Source organism: Aedes aegypti, chromosome 1 (assembly GCF_002204515.2).
Source record: "Aedes aegypti strain LVP_AGWG chromosome 1, AaegL5.0 Primary Assembly, whole genome shotgun sequence".
Taxonomy (NCBI): domain Eukaryota; kingdom Metazoa; phylum Arthropoda; class Insecta; order Diptera; family Culicidae; genus Aedes; species Aedes aegypti.
In genome coordinates, this window is record NC_035107.1 from 178,495,854 (window position 1) to 178,511,966 (window position 16,113).

A 16,113-nucleotide genomic window follows, 5' to 3' on the forward strand; every position below is an offset into this window, starting at 1 on the left:
ATAACAAATAGGTTTGGGCGATCTCATTTTATTTTGTGAACATACACGGAGAAGTGTTTTATTTCACTTTGTGTAACGCACATTCTATACACCACAGATGGGAGTTGTTGACCACTTGTCAAGGTTGTTTGCTGGAGCCCGGTTGCATCGGCGCATTCGGGACAACACCAGCTCACCTTCTCAACATCTTCTGTCACTCCCACGCATGAAAAATGATGCCATTCATGGCAGAGATCGCACTGCACCATAGCACTATCGTCGGGTTCTCTACAAGATTTACAAGACCATCCTGGGCGAGTCTGCACCACTTCTTCCGTCGTAATTGTCACCACTGGTAAGCTTCCTACTCCGGCGGGAGTATCACTTCTATCCTTATCCGATCTATCGCCTTTCGATCCACCGTATGCGCCTGATTTGCTGGTATTGCGGCTAGACATTTTGTTCGGCTGAACTAAACGAATTTTATAATTTGTTGGCTCACCATACAACAAAGAGCAGATTCCGTTTTTATAAACCGTTTATTTGAGTTCAATGTGGGGGCGGTTATAAAATTCCTGGATGAGAGGAGAGTAGCTATGTAATAAAGAGTTTTCATAAAACAATGCATCTACAAATTTTACTCACGTTTACTACGCGCTCGGAGTCAGACAACAATTGATACTCTGACGGTTATTGTTGCATGGATACCTAAAGTTAATTTTAAGTTAATATCTTTTATGGTTGATTCAATTATACTGTACAAACGAAAAAAATAATCACTCACCAACTAATTATTTGTGTGATTTTAGATTTAACTGCAGTAATGAATTGCTCGCCGTTCGTTTAGGTTAAGCTAATAGATAAGTAGTTTAGAATAGAAATTCAGCATGTTCAGTTTATAATAATTCACTCTTACCGTACTAATAGAAAATAGCTTATTAACTTTTATCATTAACTAACAATAGATTAAGATTTTACTAACTTTAGACATAAGTTTGTTTTAGATTAAAGAATTGTGCCAATTTGTCTTTGTTCACGCCTCGTTATTCTAATTTCTTGCCATCTCATCTCCTTGACAGTTTGCCAAGTCCATATAGGTACTACAGTTTCCCTTTGTAATAGTATTCGTAGAAGCGTTGCCAGTCCGGTGGAACTGCGCGTTGACAACAGACAAAATGTCGAAAGACAAAACGTCGAAAGACAAAATGTCGAATGCCAAAATGTCGAATCCCAAAACGTCGAAAGGGATAAAACATCAGGTGATCTCGGTCTCTAGTAGCAATGGACGTCACACTAACATTCCTTCCCCTCCCCGATGACCGTAAGGACGTGGCCGGAGCCGTTATTGACATCACTAAGTTTGGAATTCTCGAAATTGTACATTGAAGATGGTATGCTACTCTCAACCTGCATCTATTGGTTCTCTGTACAATGTTGATTATTCCGGTCAATCACGGAGTAGCAACTACGAATTGTACGGTCTCAATGCTTATTATGCTTAAATGTGAGACAAAAAAAAGTATTATAAGTTCATACATTTTACTATTGGGTAATTCAAAATGTCTTCGATTAGTAGTAGGATAGAAGCACTGGTTTTGGCCATACGTCAGTTGCAGCTACAGTAGATTATAAACTGTTTTGCATAGCCAATCAGCATGCAACCTTTTTTTGTTCAGTGGATCACATTCACATGATAGAGTTACATTCATTTAATCGTCCTAATTAATTCGAAACATAAGAAAACAATTCATTTTTCTTATAATTTCAACTCTCGTACACCTAATACTCCTCATTTGACCACTCTCATAAGAAATCAATGTGATTGACCAATTTAGAAACCGAAATTAAATCACTGGCCGAAACTGGTTCTGGTGGCCTATATAGACCAACAAGATTTTCAAAGCGAAAAAATGGTTTTAGCTCTGTTTCGATATTCTACATACATAACATGGATTGAAAGCGTGCATTTGACATATTATTAGTATAAATGCGGCTCCTCGTATAATTTTTATTGACATCTTCTCTTAGGCTGGTCAAAACCGGTGCTTTTACCCTAATACAATTTTACTTTTATTTTATCAATAATACACAATGATAGCAATCGCAATAACAAAACACCTTAAGTGTCTAAGGTTGCATAAAGCTTAATGTTTCATAGCATTAAATATAAGGTGACCTACATCTGAATCGTATCATCATTTTTACATTTATTGTTTCACTTTTCTCCAAAAAGTGGGGAATGGGAAAGATGTACATTTAGTTAAAACCTACAACTTTGCTAAAGTTAGCACGCCAATCAGTTGAAAATCTTTTGAGTGACATTTTGAGTTTTTTAAATCTATTTTTTAAGTTAATTTTCCTAATTTACAAAAATGTCATCCTCTCGGTTTTGCCAGCAAATTTTTCTAATGTATGGCCTTTCGAATGCTGCTGAAAGAAAAAAAAATTACGAACCAACTCCATGAGTAGTGGGCATCTAAAGATGTCACAGTTTTCACTGAACTTTGCTTAAAATTTCAAAATAGTTACAAACTTGCAATGTTCAGTAAAAATGTGTATTATCACTTCCTCTACAATTCTTCTGAAGACCACATTCACGTAAAGTTAGATCAGGGTCCACCCTAAGTTAAAACTTTCAGAATCGATTTACTTAACTCAAATGAAGAGTTAGAACAAAAGTGTCTTCGGCAAAGTTGTTCACAATAACATACAAGTTTGCAGAAAAGCGCAGCCACAAATTTCATTAAACAAAAAGTTTGAGTAGAAATTTATACCTAAATAAGGGGCACCCTATTATTTTTTCTTTAAAGATGCATAATTCAATTACAAATAACTTCTCTGAAGACATCGAACGTCTAAAATCGACGAGAACATAGAAAACACTTTTTTCCTGCTAAAATGTCGAGTCGGATCATTGTGCAGTGGGCATTCTTTCAAACATAAATAAGCACGAAATGTGAACATTAATATAGAAAAGTTATTAGAAGATCAGCTGCTCGCTCTAGAAAAAGTTAAACTAGTACACAAATCTGGACAAACAATAGGAAAGGTTTCTTCGGCATTAGTATACATGGCTTTGCAGGTCGCAGGTAACCTCTATTACTCAATTACGCCCATCAAAATAACTAACTGAAACCCAAATGTGATGGGCTTTTCCGATTTTTTTTCCTACACATAATACTCCTTGGATTTTGATTGTTTTGTGCTTTTGCCTAGTTGAGAATGACATTCGATACATACAGTCTAATCTCCATGAACCGATATTGAAAGGACAGTCGATTCATGACACCAAAAATATAATTTTTAGTAGTAGAACGCTAGCGGCGCTGTTGTCCCTAAATTGAATCAATTTATTATGACATTTAATTGTAGTTTTTTATGCGTTGCTCAGTGCCATGGCGTAGAGGGTGATTTCTTCTAATATTTAAAATTTATGTGACACTTTGAGAGCCGGTACTCACGCTATCACTTCGAGGAAAATTCGAGGTTGGTAACACGAAAAGTCGTGACATTAGCATACTCAGGTTTTAATGATTCTACTAACATAATTCTTTTGAAAGTTGTTTCGAACTTTACTAACGAGTCAAGGAACATCGACTCATGGAGATTTAACTGTGTTCATAATGCGAGCTTACCTTTTATGCTATTTTACCGTAATAAACCATATGCATAACAATTAGTTTGTTTTTTCTTTTCTGATTTATTTTGGCACATAAATGCTAGTCAATTTGTTCTTGGATGGCTGAGTCCGAGATAAGTCCGCTGCCAAAATGATTCACCTCCTATTCTAAACAACTTATGCCAGAATGATGTCTCTACCTCCCTTAATATATTGCTTCAATAATTCGAGTGTAAATATCTTTATATCAAATTTGATGCCATTACTGTAGATCATGTCAAACAAACATTTTTTATTAACATCATAACTGCCCACATTCGCATAGCATTCTCATGTTTAACGAAAATTCCAAAGAACATGGGACTGTTATGCGAATATGGGCAGGTAATCATTCTAAAGCTCAAATTCGGAACATAATCTATAGCTCTGCATGCTTCAATATGCGCTTTTCAACCTCTTCCTGTAGTTTCTCAACTTTCCTTGTCTGCTTTTTAATATTCTCCTCCATCATTTTGTGCGTATCAGCTTTATCGCCGTGTTTCGCGTTTTTGTGTTTCTCCATGCTCAAGGCGTGCTCCGCATGCATGTGTCGCAATTTCAGCAGCCGGCGCTCATAATGCAATAGTTCTACTTTCAACGAAGCCAGTTCGTCTGCTGTAAAATTCGAGTGCACAGCGATCTTCCACAGCCCTTGCACTTTCGGTTCAATGAAATCCTGACTATCGGGTCCCTTTGCGGCGATTCGTTCCAATCTATCGAAGTTATCTTTGATATCTCGGTGCTTCTCTCTCAGTTGATTAGATTTGTGCAGGTAAGAGTTTTGCTTCTCCTCATTTTTCTGTTGAGCCATGATATCGTTGCTATCCTCCTCAGCCGTACCTATTTCATTGAATTTATCGTGCTCATCTTCATTCACAGCGTTCTCGTGCACTTTGCCAGACTTGCCGTCATCATGGTCTAATTTTTCCAGCAAGTTGTAATAGATATCAATCTTCTCTTGATGGTGTTCAAATTCCTCTTTTAAGGCATCTAGTTCTTCCTTGGTAAAACCTGACGTTTCAGCCTTTTCCCAAAGTTTATTGAGTTTTTTATCTTTGAATAAACTTTTGTTCATATAGTTGTCCACTTTTCCGGAGAATGCCTTGTATGGTTTGTACTTTTCTGGATCCTGAGTATCATCGAAGTATTCCAACAATCCATAGGTGCTCATGATTCCGATCAACTTTTTTCGTAGCTCGGCTTCCTTCAAACCTTCTTTGTCTTTGTGCTGGGAATTCAGTTGTTTCCATGCTATTTCTTCTTTGTCGTGTATTTTTAGTTCCGTGTACAAAGATTTCAGCTTTGGTTCAGTTAAGCGCTACAATTGAAAAGAAATTTGATAGAGTCATATTATGACGAGCTAAATATTTAAAATAAATGCCATTTGTAAAAATGTAAAAAAAGTAAAGGACATAATGCAATGCACAATTATCGATGGTTGAAACTAGTTCATCGAAGACATGCCTTATCTTAATATATTATTTTGTGTTAGTATTGTTTCAGATAATCGATTACTCACATACTATGTATCTTTTTAGAACTATTCATTGTTGTCCATGATTTTAATTGAAATTCTATCAAATTTGAAGGGAAACACAATTTTTATTTGAAGTTGATCGAGTTTAATCAAATTTTGTAAGAAAATATATTATTAAAATTTTCAAACAGCTGTTAAAATCAAACTAACAAGCTCTCTTCCAGGCTAGTCCATATTGGTACAGCATACAACATGGCTGTCCTGAAAATTTGTTTGCATATTTATTACATTTGGCTTAAATGCCCTCAACGTGGTTTTTGGAAGTAAAATTTGTATCTAGCATGAGTCCTACATACTTAACTTCATTCAATAATGTTATTAAGCATGTCTACTAGAAGGTTTCAAAGTAAGAAGAAAACATATCCAAACTTTTCTGCGATCTACTACAGATGACACGCAGGCTTCGTCCTTTGTGCCATCCTCAAAATTTTCGACATCCCTGAGGTAACTCAGGCAGGTCAGATGTGAAAATATTTATTCATAAGTTGAAACACATATTAGATACTTTCTAATTATTTTTGTTTTTTGTTGAGAGATTGTTGTACAGAAAATCCATAATTTCACTCCAAACAACATACACTCCCTTAAAAAAGCTTGGGGACACCCAAAAAATTAAATTTTAAAAGGGAAATTAAATGGCTATTTGTGCGTTTTGAAAAATGTAACAAATTCAAGTAAAAATTTGATAAAAAAAAAATTCGAAAATCATTATGGTTGAGAACCCAACAAAGTAAGGGGCTGTCCATTAATTATGTAAGGGTTTATGGGGGGAGGGGGGGTTTGAGATTTGTTACGTGCCATACAATTTATTTTTTATTTTCATACAAAAAATCTTACCGTGAGGGGAGGGGGGGTTGAAAAACCCCGAAAATTGTTTTACGTTATTAATGGATCGCCCCTAAGAATAACTCCTCACCTTCCAAATGAGCCATAGAGAGTCTCAATCAGACGAGTAATTACAGAAATATTGATAGTTAAAATCTCAATATTCTTTGGGAGTTACCAAAAACTTTCGTATGGAAGTGTATATTATATCTACTGTTAGTGATTCTATCATTTCAAATTAAAATTATTTTTTTAGTATATAAACAGCAAAAAATCAGAACTTACATGCTGTGCCTTCGACCAGACCAGATTAAGTTTGGCCATTCGATAAGGACGCTGAATGTTGCGAAAATCCGGCTGATAAACTTCCGAATCTGGCAGTGTATTTGCCTTTTTGGAATACTTCTCTGCGGCTTTCTCCGCTTCAATCCAAGCGGGCATTAAATTTACACATATTAGAGCTACTACTAGAAACTTCATTATAATCACAACTTTGCGACTATATTTGATATAGTTCGCAGTTAATTTTGATAAAATATAAAAATTTAGAAATCCTACTTGGAAGTTATGACTGGAATCGACTCCAGAGTTTCGATGTCGGCATTTATACGTGACGATAATTTTGCATTCATCTGGATTGACAGCAGTTGTAAGAAAGAAAGCAGATAAAATCCAGTTAGACTCTAATTCACTCATCTGATCACAGCGCCAAATAATACAGCAGTGGGCTTGGTAAGAAATCTTATTCTAATAGGAAATGAAAGGTAAAGGAAAATGGGGCAAGATAACCACTTCAAGAAATTTATTTATTTATTTATTTTCCTACTTTTTCATCCAAAGTCATTGTTGATGGAAGTTGCACGATTTGAGTTTAGTTTTAACGTAACTGAAAAAATTATTTGGACATGACTTTATTTCATTTTCAGTTTTTATGTTGTACTCGGTAAGTGCTGTAAAAATGGCTAAATTGAGTTGGTCGCAAATAACCAAATATTTTTCTAAATCGTCTGGTTTTTTATATCTTCTGTAAACTTTGTGAGCTTTTTGTTTTAGATTTTTCAAATTTATGATTTGCTTGTTGAACCAAATTGGATTTTTTGAGTTGTGATTCCTTCGTTTCTTCTTAACAGGTACTTCCTCCCTAATGGTTTCCCACAATAAATTGTAAAAGATCTCTATTGCACATTCAATATTATTTTGATTTCTCAAAACAGATTGCCAATTTGCTAATATTAGTTATATCTAATATTAGTATAATTGGCTCTACTATAATCGAAAATATTCTCATACACATATTCGTGAGGAGTATGATAAATATGCATAAACATAGAATATTCTATTGCCGAGTGAAACGCTTCATTTTTCCATAATGGTGAAATTGACTCACTTAAACAGAAATCTTCATGCATATTTGTCAATAAAAAATCTAGGTAACAGTTTTGTTTATTTTTTACGTGATTTATTTGATTAAAGCCTAAGGATGCAGTTATGTCAAAAATAAATTGCAAAGTTTCGTTATCGCCAACAACAGGGAGTAGAATACTCTCGTTTTCAAAATCAGGAATGAAATCTGCATTACGTTGATTGAAATCGCCATAAATATGCACCTTGTTTTCGGGAGGAAGTTGAGTTATGATTTCTTCTGCTATCAGGAAAAAACTCTCGTATGTTGACTTACAAGCCTGATCTGGGGGAAAGTAAACTGATACAAAAATATGAGTTTCATTACCAATATTTGATTTAACCCACACATGCTCAAATTCTTTAAATTTAGGTGAATCAATGATTTCAGAACTGAAATTTGATGATATTGCAACGACGACTCCTCCGCCCGATCTTCTTTGTGTCAAAAGTAAGTCACGATCATTGCGAAATACGTTGTAATTGCTACCAAAAATTTCTTCACTTTTCACATCATCATTCCAACTTGTTTCTGTTCCCAAAATAATTGAGTACTATGAACTTAGTATATTTTTATGAATTTCATTAATTTTAAAAGCACTTTTCATGCGATTAAAGTTCTGACAATAGATTAAAATTTCAGTTGACTGTGTTTCAGAAGAAATTATTGGTAGTTCGTTATTTAAGTCTGTTAAACCACATGGTGAATTGTCATTATTATTTGTTACCAAGTGATGATTAGCTTCACCGGGTTGAATTGAATTATTTTCTGCCTCTGAAGGGGTCCGTCAATTCCGTAGAAAACACGAATGCCGGCATGCACCACATGCTTCACAAGATCCACCAGTTGAAGATCCTTCCGTCGTCCAGTTCGGGGGTGGTACTGCAACGGACTGCCAGGGCGCCTCCCTCGCCGGATATGGGTTTAAAATTTCTCCTCTTTTAAACTGCATGGTTGGTCGATAATTTGTTGGCGGTCTTGAGAAATGATGTTTCGCTGCTGCAAGAAGCTCTCTGTCAGGAGGAAGTTGATGACTCCTTTCCTGGCTATTGTTGAAGGCGAAATTTCCGTGATTCTTATTCTGTTGTTTGCTTACTTTGTGATGAATTTTGGATGGGACATTATTATGGCAATAGTGATTAATGTTCACGTCGTTGTTGTTAATGTTGTTCTTATTACAATTTTTGTTAGCGTTCCTGATTCTCCGCTTTCTACGCTTTTTCGCTTTATCGGCCATATTTTGCTGCCTTTTGTGAAAGCTTTTGCGCATGTCATATTGCGTCCAATCGGCTTTCCAAACTTTTCTGTTTCCAAATAGGCGCCTTCCTGACACTTCAGCAATTTTGTTATTCAATTCGGCTTCCAAACTTGGATATTCTATTGATGGTGGAGCCGACGTATTTTTATTTATTTATTTATTTATTTATTTATTTACAGTCTTCGATATTTTAACATCGCACAGACTAAAACTTAATTACTTATTCTAGATTTGAACGCAGATTTACGCAAATTAAAATCATACATGGGATACACATCATTAAAAACTTGGCAGCAAACATCGAGTGGGTTGTGTTGTCCATACTGTGTGCGATGTGCCGATCGTCGAAAGAAGTCAGTACGCCGTATCGTTCTACCTGGAGCATTGAAACGAAGCTTTTCCAAAATATCCGGACAGTCAACGTTGTTCTCCAGTAGGTCGAACACGAAAAGCCTCTGAAGATATGTTCTCCTAGTTGCCAACGTCGGAAGACTGATGAGTGCGCATCGGTTTTCATAAGCAGGGAGTCGAAATCTATTACGCCATGGTAGTCTACGAAGCGCAAACCTGACAAAGCATTTCTGAACACGTTCGATGCGGTCAATCTGCACAGCGTGATACGGGCTCCAGACCACAACGCCGTATTCCAAAAGGCTGCGAACCAACGAGATGTATAATGTTTTCAGGCAGTAAATATCATTGAAATCCCGAGTGTTCCTGATGATTACACCGAGTACTGCGTAGGCCTTAGCTATCACCGACGATATGTGCTCGTTGAAACGCAGTTTGTTGTCCAGGGTGATACCTAGATCTTTAATGGTTGAGACTCTTTTCAACGTACAGCTTTGCATCGAATACTCAAAAAGAATTGGAGCGCGGATTCGTGAAAAGGTAATGATGTTGCATTTTTGTATGTTAACCTCTATTCCGTTTCTCTCGCACCAGATCAGAACTTTGTCCACATCTGCCTGTAGTGCACATCAATCCACTGGAGAGGACACCACACGAAAAATTTTCATGTCGTCAGCGTACATGCTTTTCAGGGATTCTAATTCGCTGCAAAGATCATTCACGAAGAGTACGAAGAGAAGAGGACCGAGATGGCTTCCCTGAGGAACACCCGACGAAATGCAAAACGGATCCGATTTAACTGTTCCAAGCTTTACGGAAGCAGAGCGTTTATTGAGATACGAAGAAAACCATTTGGTCAGCCAATCAGGAAATCCAATCCGCTTAAGTTTATTATATATTTGTCAATATATTTGCGGACAAAGACTTCAATTCATCGAGGATGTCCAGCCCCAGCATTGGATTTGAATTCATCGCGCAACTTGCCGCTGTGTCAATTGATAATTGATTTAATTGACTAATTTCGTCGTTTATGTTGCGCAGGTCAGTAGATATATCGGATGTCACCGTTTTTAGCGTGGAGTACATATTTTCAGTAGTTGCCGTTATTGCGGTATCAAGAAGGCCGGTAATATGATTCTTGATGGCAACGACACTCCCAGCCGAGCTACTGTTTTTATTTATTGCTGCCAGTTCATTTCTCACGCTAGTAAGCAAAATCTCCATACCTTCAATAGCTTCGTGGACAACATTTGGTTTTTCTTGATGAAGCGAGAGTCTGTGCATCACTTCCGTATTGGCATTCAGCTGTTTTTCGAGAACTTTTTGTTGCTCCAATAGTCCGTTAAAATCCAACTTCGCCTGGATTAGCTCTTGACAGGATTCACAGCATGGAAGTACGTAAGAGTTAAAGTCCACTACCTTCCTGTCTCTTCTCCGCAGTGAACCCCTCTGCACGGTGACACCAATGCAGTTTGCATGAAACTTCCGCGGGCAGCCTACGCATGACCACAAGACCGAGTCGACAGAAGTGTCGCAAGCACAAATTTCGCAACTCATTACGCGTGACAAAAAAAAAATGATTCGATTATAAACAATATCGCGCACGGCACCTGTAGCTACTTAAAGCTGATGTAATAAAAATTTAATGACGAATGAAAATGCGCACAGGTGGGCTGGAGAGGGCTGGAGCAATTAACAAACGCGTCCGAACTGGTTGACGACTTAAACAGAATGCATATGTCATATGTATTTTAAAATCAGCAGTACAACACGACGTTTTTATGGGAAAGGTTTATCACAAAAAGTAGGCATCGCTAAATCTTTCACCATTCGAAAATATAGGTTTTTAGCTTCCATTTGACGTGTTCCTCAAAAAAATCCACCGAGGGATCCCGAACATTTTTTTTTTATTTAAAATGTTTGTTCTTCAGAGTACAGTATTTTTAAATGTAATCATTGTGAAAGACAGTTTCGTTGGTCTTAAGCTCGATGAAAGTTTCATTTCCATGTGAAAGCTCACAAAATAAATATACATACATATATATTAAATTCCATTTAGTAAAAAACAAAACTGTTCTATGCGATTTTGAAGATTTAATGAGCTATAGGACACGATTAGATATGATGGAAGTTTTATTATTCACTTATTCGTACTGTGAAAGTACATCGAACCGAGCCCTGCTCCCTTTCATGGTTAGAATACATTATATTTCTTCTTCTTCTGCCTGGCATTACACCTCTGCTGGGACATAGCCTGCTTTCAAGCTTAGAGTTCGTTGAGTAACACAACCGTAATTATTATGAGATTCATAAAAAGTAGAATGGATCAACATTACAACAGCGCGACTTAAGCTGAGTATAGCAAAAACCACAGCACAAGTAGGTAAGTAAATATCTTTAAATATAAAATTATAAAAGTATTCTTGTTCACACTTCATTCGCAGCGTTTCGGTTCTTAGTTACATACCCCGGATAATAATTCAACACAGTTTTCAACAAACTGAAGGATTCATCTCCTCTCGCTTATTATCTCACTACCAAACTATTAAATTAAGCATCTTTGTATATCATATTAATTGTGAAAAAGACGAATATATTAACACAGCAGCAAGTGTTATTAATTTGTAAACATGATTTAAAAGAGCTCTATTTCGTAACAATTTTCTTCAGCTTGAATTTAACCCTGACATATGTAATTACCCCCGAATGGGTCATTACCCCGAACACCACTACCCCAAATGAGTCATTACCCCGAATAGAATAAAATATATTGCAGTATCTTGTTTTTCTGACAAAAAATGATGACGATACTGAAATAATGCAAACTATTAATTAATGGGGCGTAAAATTCGTCGGTAAAATTTTCATCGTGTGTTGTTCTTCTTCCATATGTTAGCTTTTCTTTCGGAATGTCTTATTGGCAAATTATCTTCTTTTTCTTTCTGAGCCAGGGCCTATTTCTCAGCTCATTCTCATTCAAATGATTCAAATATTACGTAACGCAACATTTTAGACCCACTCCCTTCCTCCCCCACGTAACAGCTTTTGTGTGGAAAATTTAAAAATGTTTGTATGGACCGTAACACTAAGGAAGACCCCCTCCCTCCCCCTGTTGTGTTACGCGTTGCGTTGCGTTTAAACGACACATAAGCACTTTCACAGTTATTGACTGAGAGATTTCCTTGCCAATTGACCAGTTTTGTATTTGTGCCTCTATGCCCAAAAACATCAACACCTCAATATGTTCTTTCTGGACAGCTGCCCGTTGACCGCTATCCCATACTTCAATTTTATTTATCCAATATTTTCGTTTCTTATGAATAATGGTTCTATAAGTTGTTACAGTGATTATTCGCGTCATAGTTGCATGCATTTCATCCCAATTTTGCCTTCTTTAAAGTTGTCATTGGAAAAGTTAGTCATTAATATTTTCATATGAAACAACTAATTCATTTAATATCTTTACAGCTTTCATTGAAATATTGCGGCGCTTATATTAAATCCACATCCAGCAGCGGCGGTAACGCGCTGAAGATATGCGCGGAATTCAAACGCAACGTCAAAATTCAAGTAGGCTTGGATTTTTTCGTCCTTCAAGGACACAAATGTTTCAAATTTGCTAAATTTGAAACATTTGGTGATTTTCATTATCACTGCGACGGTATATCGACATTTTCAGATAATCGCATTACGTGGATATGGTCTTATCCACTGGTGTACTAAACTGACTCGGTCGAAGAATTTTGACACTAGAGCGGGTCCAGATCACGTGGGGATCATACGGGAGCGTGCCCCGCTCAAGTGTCACAATTCTCAGACCGAGTGAATTTAGTACACCGGTGGATTAGACCATATCTTGTAGAGCACAATAAAGGCTCTAGTAGAAATGGATTATTGGTCAAAACTTGAAAAGTAGGTTTTGTTTCTGAACAAATCAAGAAAAACAAGAACGTCCGTGTATCAGAATTGACAATATGAAGAAACGAACGTTTTTATTTTCCTAGAAATTTGTATGCTCGAGAGAAAACTGCGTTAATCCGTCAGGCGCCGTCCACAAATTACGCTCTAGGGGGAGGGCGTTATGGTTCATACGAATTTTTATTTATTTTTTTTTTTTCATGCTAGATGGTCAGATATTTTCAATTTTAGCGTTATGTAATAAATGGACGCTGGTCTTTAAGTGGGTCTCGTAGAACAACTCTTGCAGCGATAATATCAGGATGGTCATCCATTGTCATCGTAAAAAACCATTTTTTTTTTTTGGATGATCTTCATGCTGGTAGATATCCAAATATTGCGAGTGAAAGAAGTGGGTAGCAAAAGAAGACTGTACTCCATCTTAATTTTGCGTAGCTAAACTTTTCATAATAAATTCAGCCATCTTTTTGAAATAAGCAGTTCTTCAGAGCATTGCATTGTATTTGTGTGAATCTCACAAATATTGAAGGACAAAATCAAACAAAACTTAGTATGTAAGAGTTATTTGCTGAAAACTTAGCTCTTTTTTTATCTTTTAATATTTTGTTTTCGTTTAAGGCTCAAAAGGAACTTTACAATGATCTCCATACTTTCTAATCAGAATTAATCTCAAAATGTTATGCATTCGGGGTAATGGCGTTCGTGGTAGTGACCCATTCGGGGTAGTGGCGTTCGTGGTAATGGCCCAGTCAGGGTAATGGCTTTCGGGGTAGTGGCGTTCGGGGTAGTGTCATAGAGTCGGAAAAGCTACGTGAAATTGTTATGATAAACGTATTTTTTTAAGATGGTTAGTTCGATCTCAAAGGTCGAAAATTTATTTGTTACGTACAATATAAAAAAAACATTAATGAACGATTGGCGAATAAGTGAGCTATGGCATATAAAATACGCAAGATCACATAGGACAGTTATGTCCATTACAACATGTAATCTTATATATCTTTGTTATATCAACTTTCATTTGAAATTTGGGCAACCACCGGGCTTGAGAGAAAAAACGAACTGCCTTTTATCATGAATATAGTTGAAAGTAATGTACCATGCCCACACATGCCCCGGATCACTTTGGTGTTCAACAACGGAAATTAGTTTTTTAAGCAGAAACAAAAAAAAATGGGTGAAAAACTTGGTGTGGATCGAAAACAGTTCATGTCTCAATGCAGTATTACCAAAACAATCTTCAAAAAACATAAAACTTGAGCAGCAACTTGTTTAGAAATGAAATATACTTCCAAAAAAGCACATTTATCATGGTTTAATGGTCATGGCAGGGTGTCTCAATAGTGTAAACAATCTAAAAAGCGCCTTCGGGCTTTATTCATTGAGCCATTCTTAATTCCTTTCTCTACTGTCCATAAAAGGGCATTTTAACTTCTGTTTCCAGATCCAACACTGCAATGGACGGTTTCGCGCGTGTTTTCGTCGCTGAAGATTTTTTTTCCTGTTTCGGAGCGTCTTGCTGGGTATTGCTTCGTGAAGCCCAAGCAGGACAGTTCGGTTTTGCGTCGTCCGATAGATTTTGCTGACGGTTTCGCGCGTGTTTTCGTCGCTGGAGATTTTTTTTTCCTGTTTCGGAGCGTCTTGCTGGGTATTGCCTCGTGAAGCCCAAGCAGGACAGTTCGGTTTTGCGTCGTCCGATAGATTTTGCTGACGGTTTCGCGCGTGTTTACGTCGCTGGAGATTTTTTTTCCTGTTTTGGAGCGTCTTGCTGGGTAGTGCTTCGTGAAGCCCAAGTTCGGTTTTGCCTCGTCCGATAGATTTTGCTGACGGTTTCGCGCGTGTTTTCGTCGCTGGAGATTTTTTTTCCTGTTTCGTCTTGCTGAGTAGTGCTTCGCGAAGCCCAAGCAGGACAGTTCGGTTTTGCGTCGTCCGATAGATTTTGCTGACGGTTTCGCGCGTGTTTTTGTCGCTGGTGATTTTTTTTCCTGTTTGGAGCGTCTTGCTGGGTAGTGCTTCGTGAAGCCCAAGCAGGACAGTTCGGCTTTGCGTCGTCCGATAGATTTTGCTCACGGTTTCGCGCGTATTTTCATCGCTGGAGATTTTTTTTTTTTCCTGTTTCGGAGCGTCTTGCTGGGTAGTTCTTCGTAAAGCCCAAGCAGGATGGTTCGATTTTGCGTCGTCAGATACGTTTTGCACACGGTTTCGCGCGTGGTTTCGTCGCCGAAGAATTTTTTTCTCTTTTGGAGCGTCTTGCTGGGTAGGTATTTGGGAAGGCCCAAGCAAGACGGTTTGTTTTCGGGACGCCAAGAAGTTTTGTGTTCAGTCGAGGATGGATTACCAACTGGTGAGTTCGTTTCATGCTTGTGATAACACATTTTTTCTTGAAAGCGTAACTTTTAAGGTGATTATAGAACGAAGCCACACCTCAAATTTTTAAGAGCACAAGACTTGAGAACCAAAAAGCACTCCGCGTTGAAAATTTTTCTCATTGGTCACCACCAGCGAGCAAGCAGTTTGATTGATTTTCAACGCGAACTGTTGTCAGATTCTCCAGTCATGTGCACTTGAAAATTCAAAGTTTGGCTTCGTTTTATAATCACCTTAAGTAATATTAAAACAAACTTTGTATGGTTCGTCACTATAAGTGTCGGCATCATGCTTTTTTCTTATACAATTTCAATATACATATAATTTTCTCCTTTTGACATTATTAAAAATTATCTTTTGAATTGTTCGACATTGTGAATGTTGACGTATTTTTTAAAACTTCTACCATATCGAGACAAAATGCACAGTAATACTCATATGTAATTTTCAAACAAACTATGTATAGTTCGTCACTACAAGTGTCGGCATTATTCCTGTTTCATATAATTTAAAATATATACATGTAATTTTCAGTTTTCGTCATTAATAAAAACATCTTTTGAATTGTTCGACATTATAGATGTTGACGTATTTTTTGAAGCTTCTACCAAAAACTTCTCGAGACAAAAATACAAAACTAGCTTTAAATATAAGTCGTATATTTCCCCCTTGTCCATGGATCGCATCATCGACCAGAGGTGACTCCCAGATCTTTTCCTCCCTCACTAATAAACACCCTTACCGTGGTGATTGGGGAAATGCAGAGGTATTCTTGGTCTCTAGAAGCAACAATCATTACACCCTAACATTCCTTCCCC

General features: G+C 37.1%; 1 protein-coding gene and 1 long non-coding RNA gene across 2 annotated transcripts; both read right to left on the reverse strand.

Annotated features, from left to right (window-relative positions):
- Positions 1–226: 226 nt before the first annotated feature.
- Positions 227–1,203, reverse strand: LOC110674564. The gene is made up of 4 exons (XR_002498989.1): positions 896–1,203; positions 764–832; positions 625–687; positions 227–554 (listed from the first exon to the last, which is right to left on the reverse strand). It is a non-coding gene; the product is annotated as an uncharacterized LOC110674564 (long non-coding RNA).
- A 1,733-nt stretch (positions 1,204–2,936) lies between these two features.
- Positions 2,937–6,627, reverse strand: LOC5573866 (alpha-2-macroglobulin receptor-associated protein). The gene is made up of 2 exons (XM_001654856.2): positions 6,285–6,627; positions 2,937–4,955 (listed from the first exon to the last, which is right to left on the reverse strand). The coding sequence occupies exons 1-2, from the start codon at positions 6,477–6,479 to the stop codon at positions 4,017–4,019; spliced, it is 1,134 nt and encodes a 377-aa protein (XP_001654906.1). The 5' UTR covers positions 6,480–6,627; the 3' UTR covers positions 2,937–4,016.
- Positions 6,628–16,113: the final 9,486 nt, after the last annotated feature.

Bases quoted from the DNA above. Each gene is read 5' to 3' on its own strand.
- LOC5573866 (XM_001654856.2), bottom strand. From the start codon at position 6,479: ATGAAGTTTCTAGTAGTAGCTCTAATATGTGTAAATTTAATGCCCGCT. The intron at 4,956-6,284 runs GTAAGTTCTGAT...TTTCAATTGTAG, and splicing joins TCTGGTCGAAGGCACAGCAT to CGCTTAACTGAACCAAAGCT.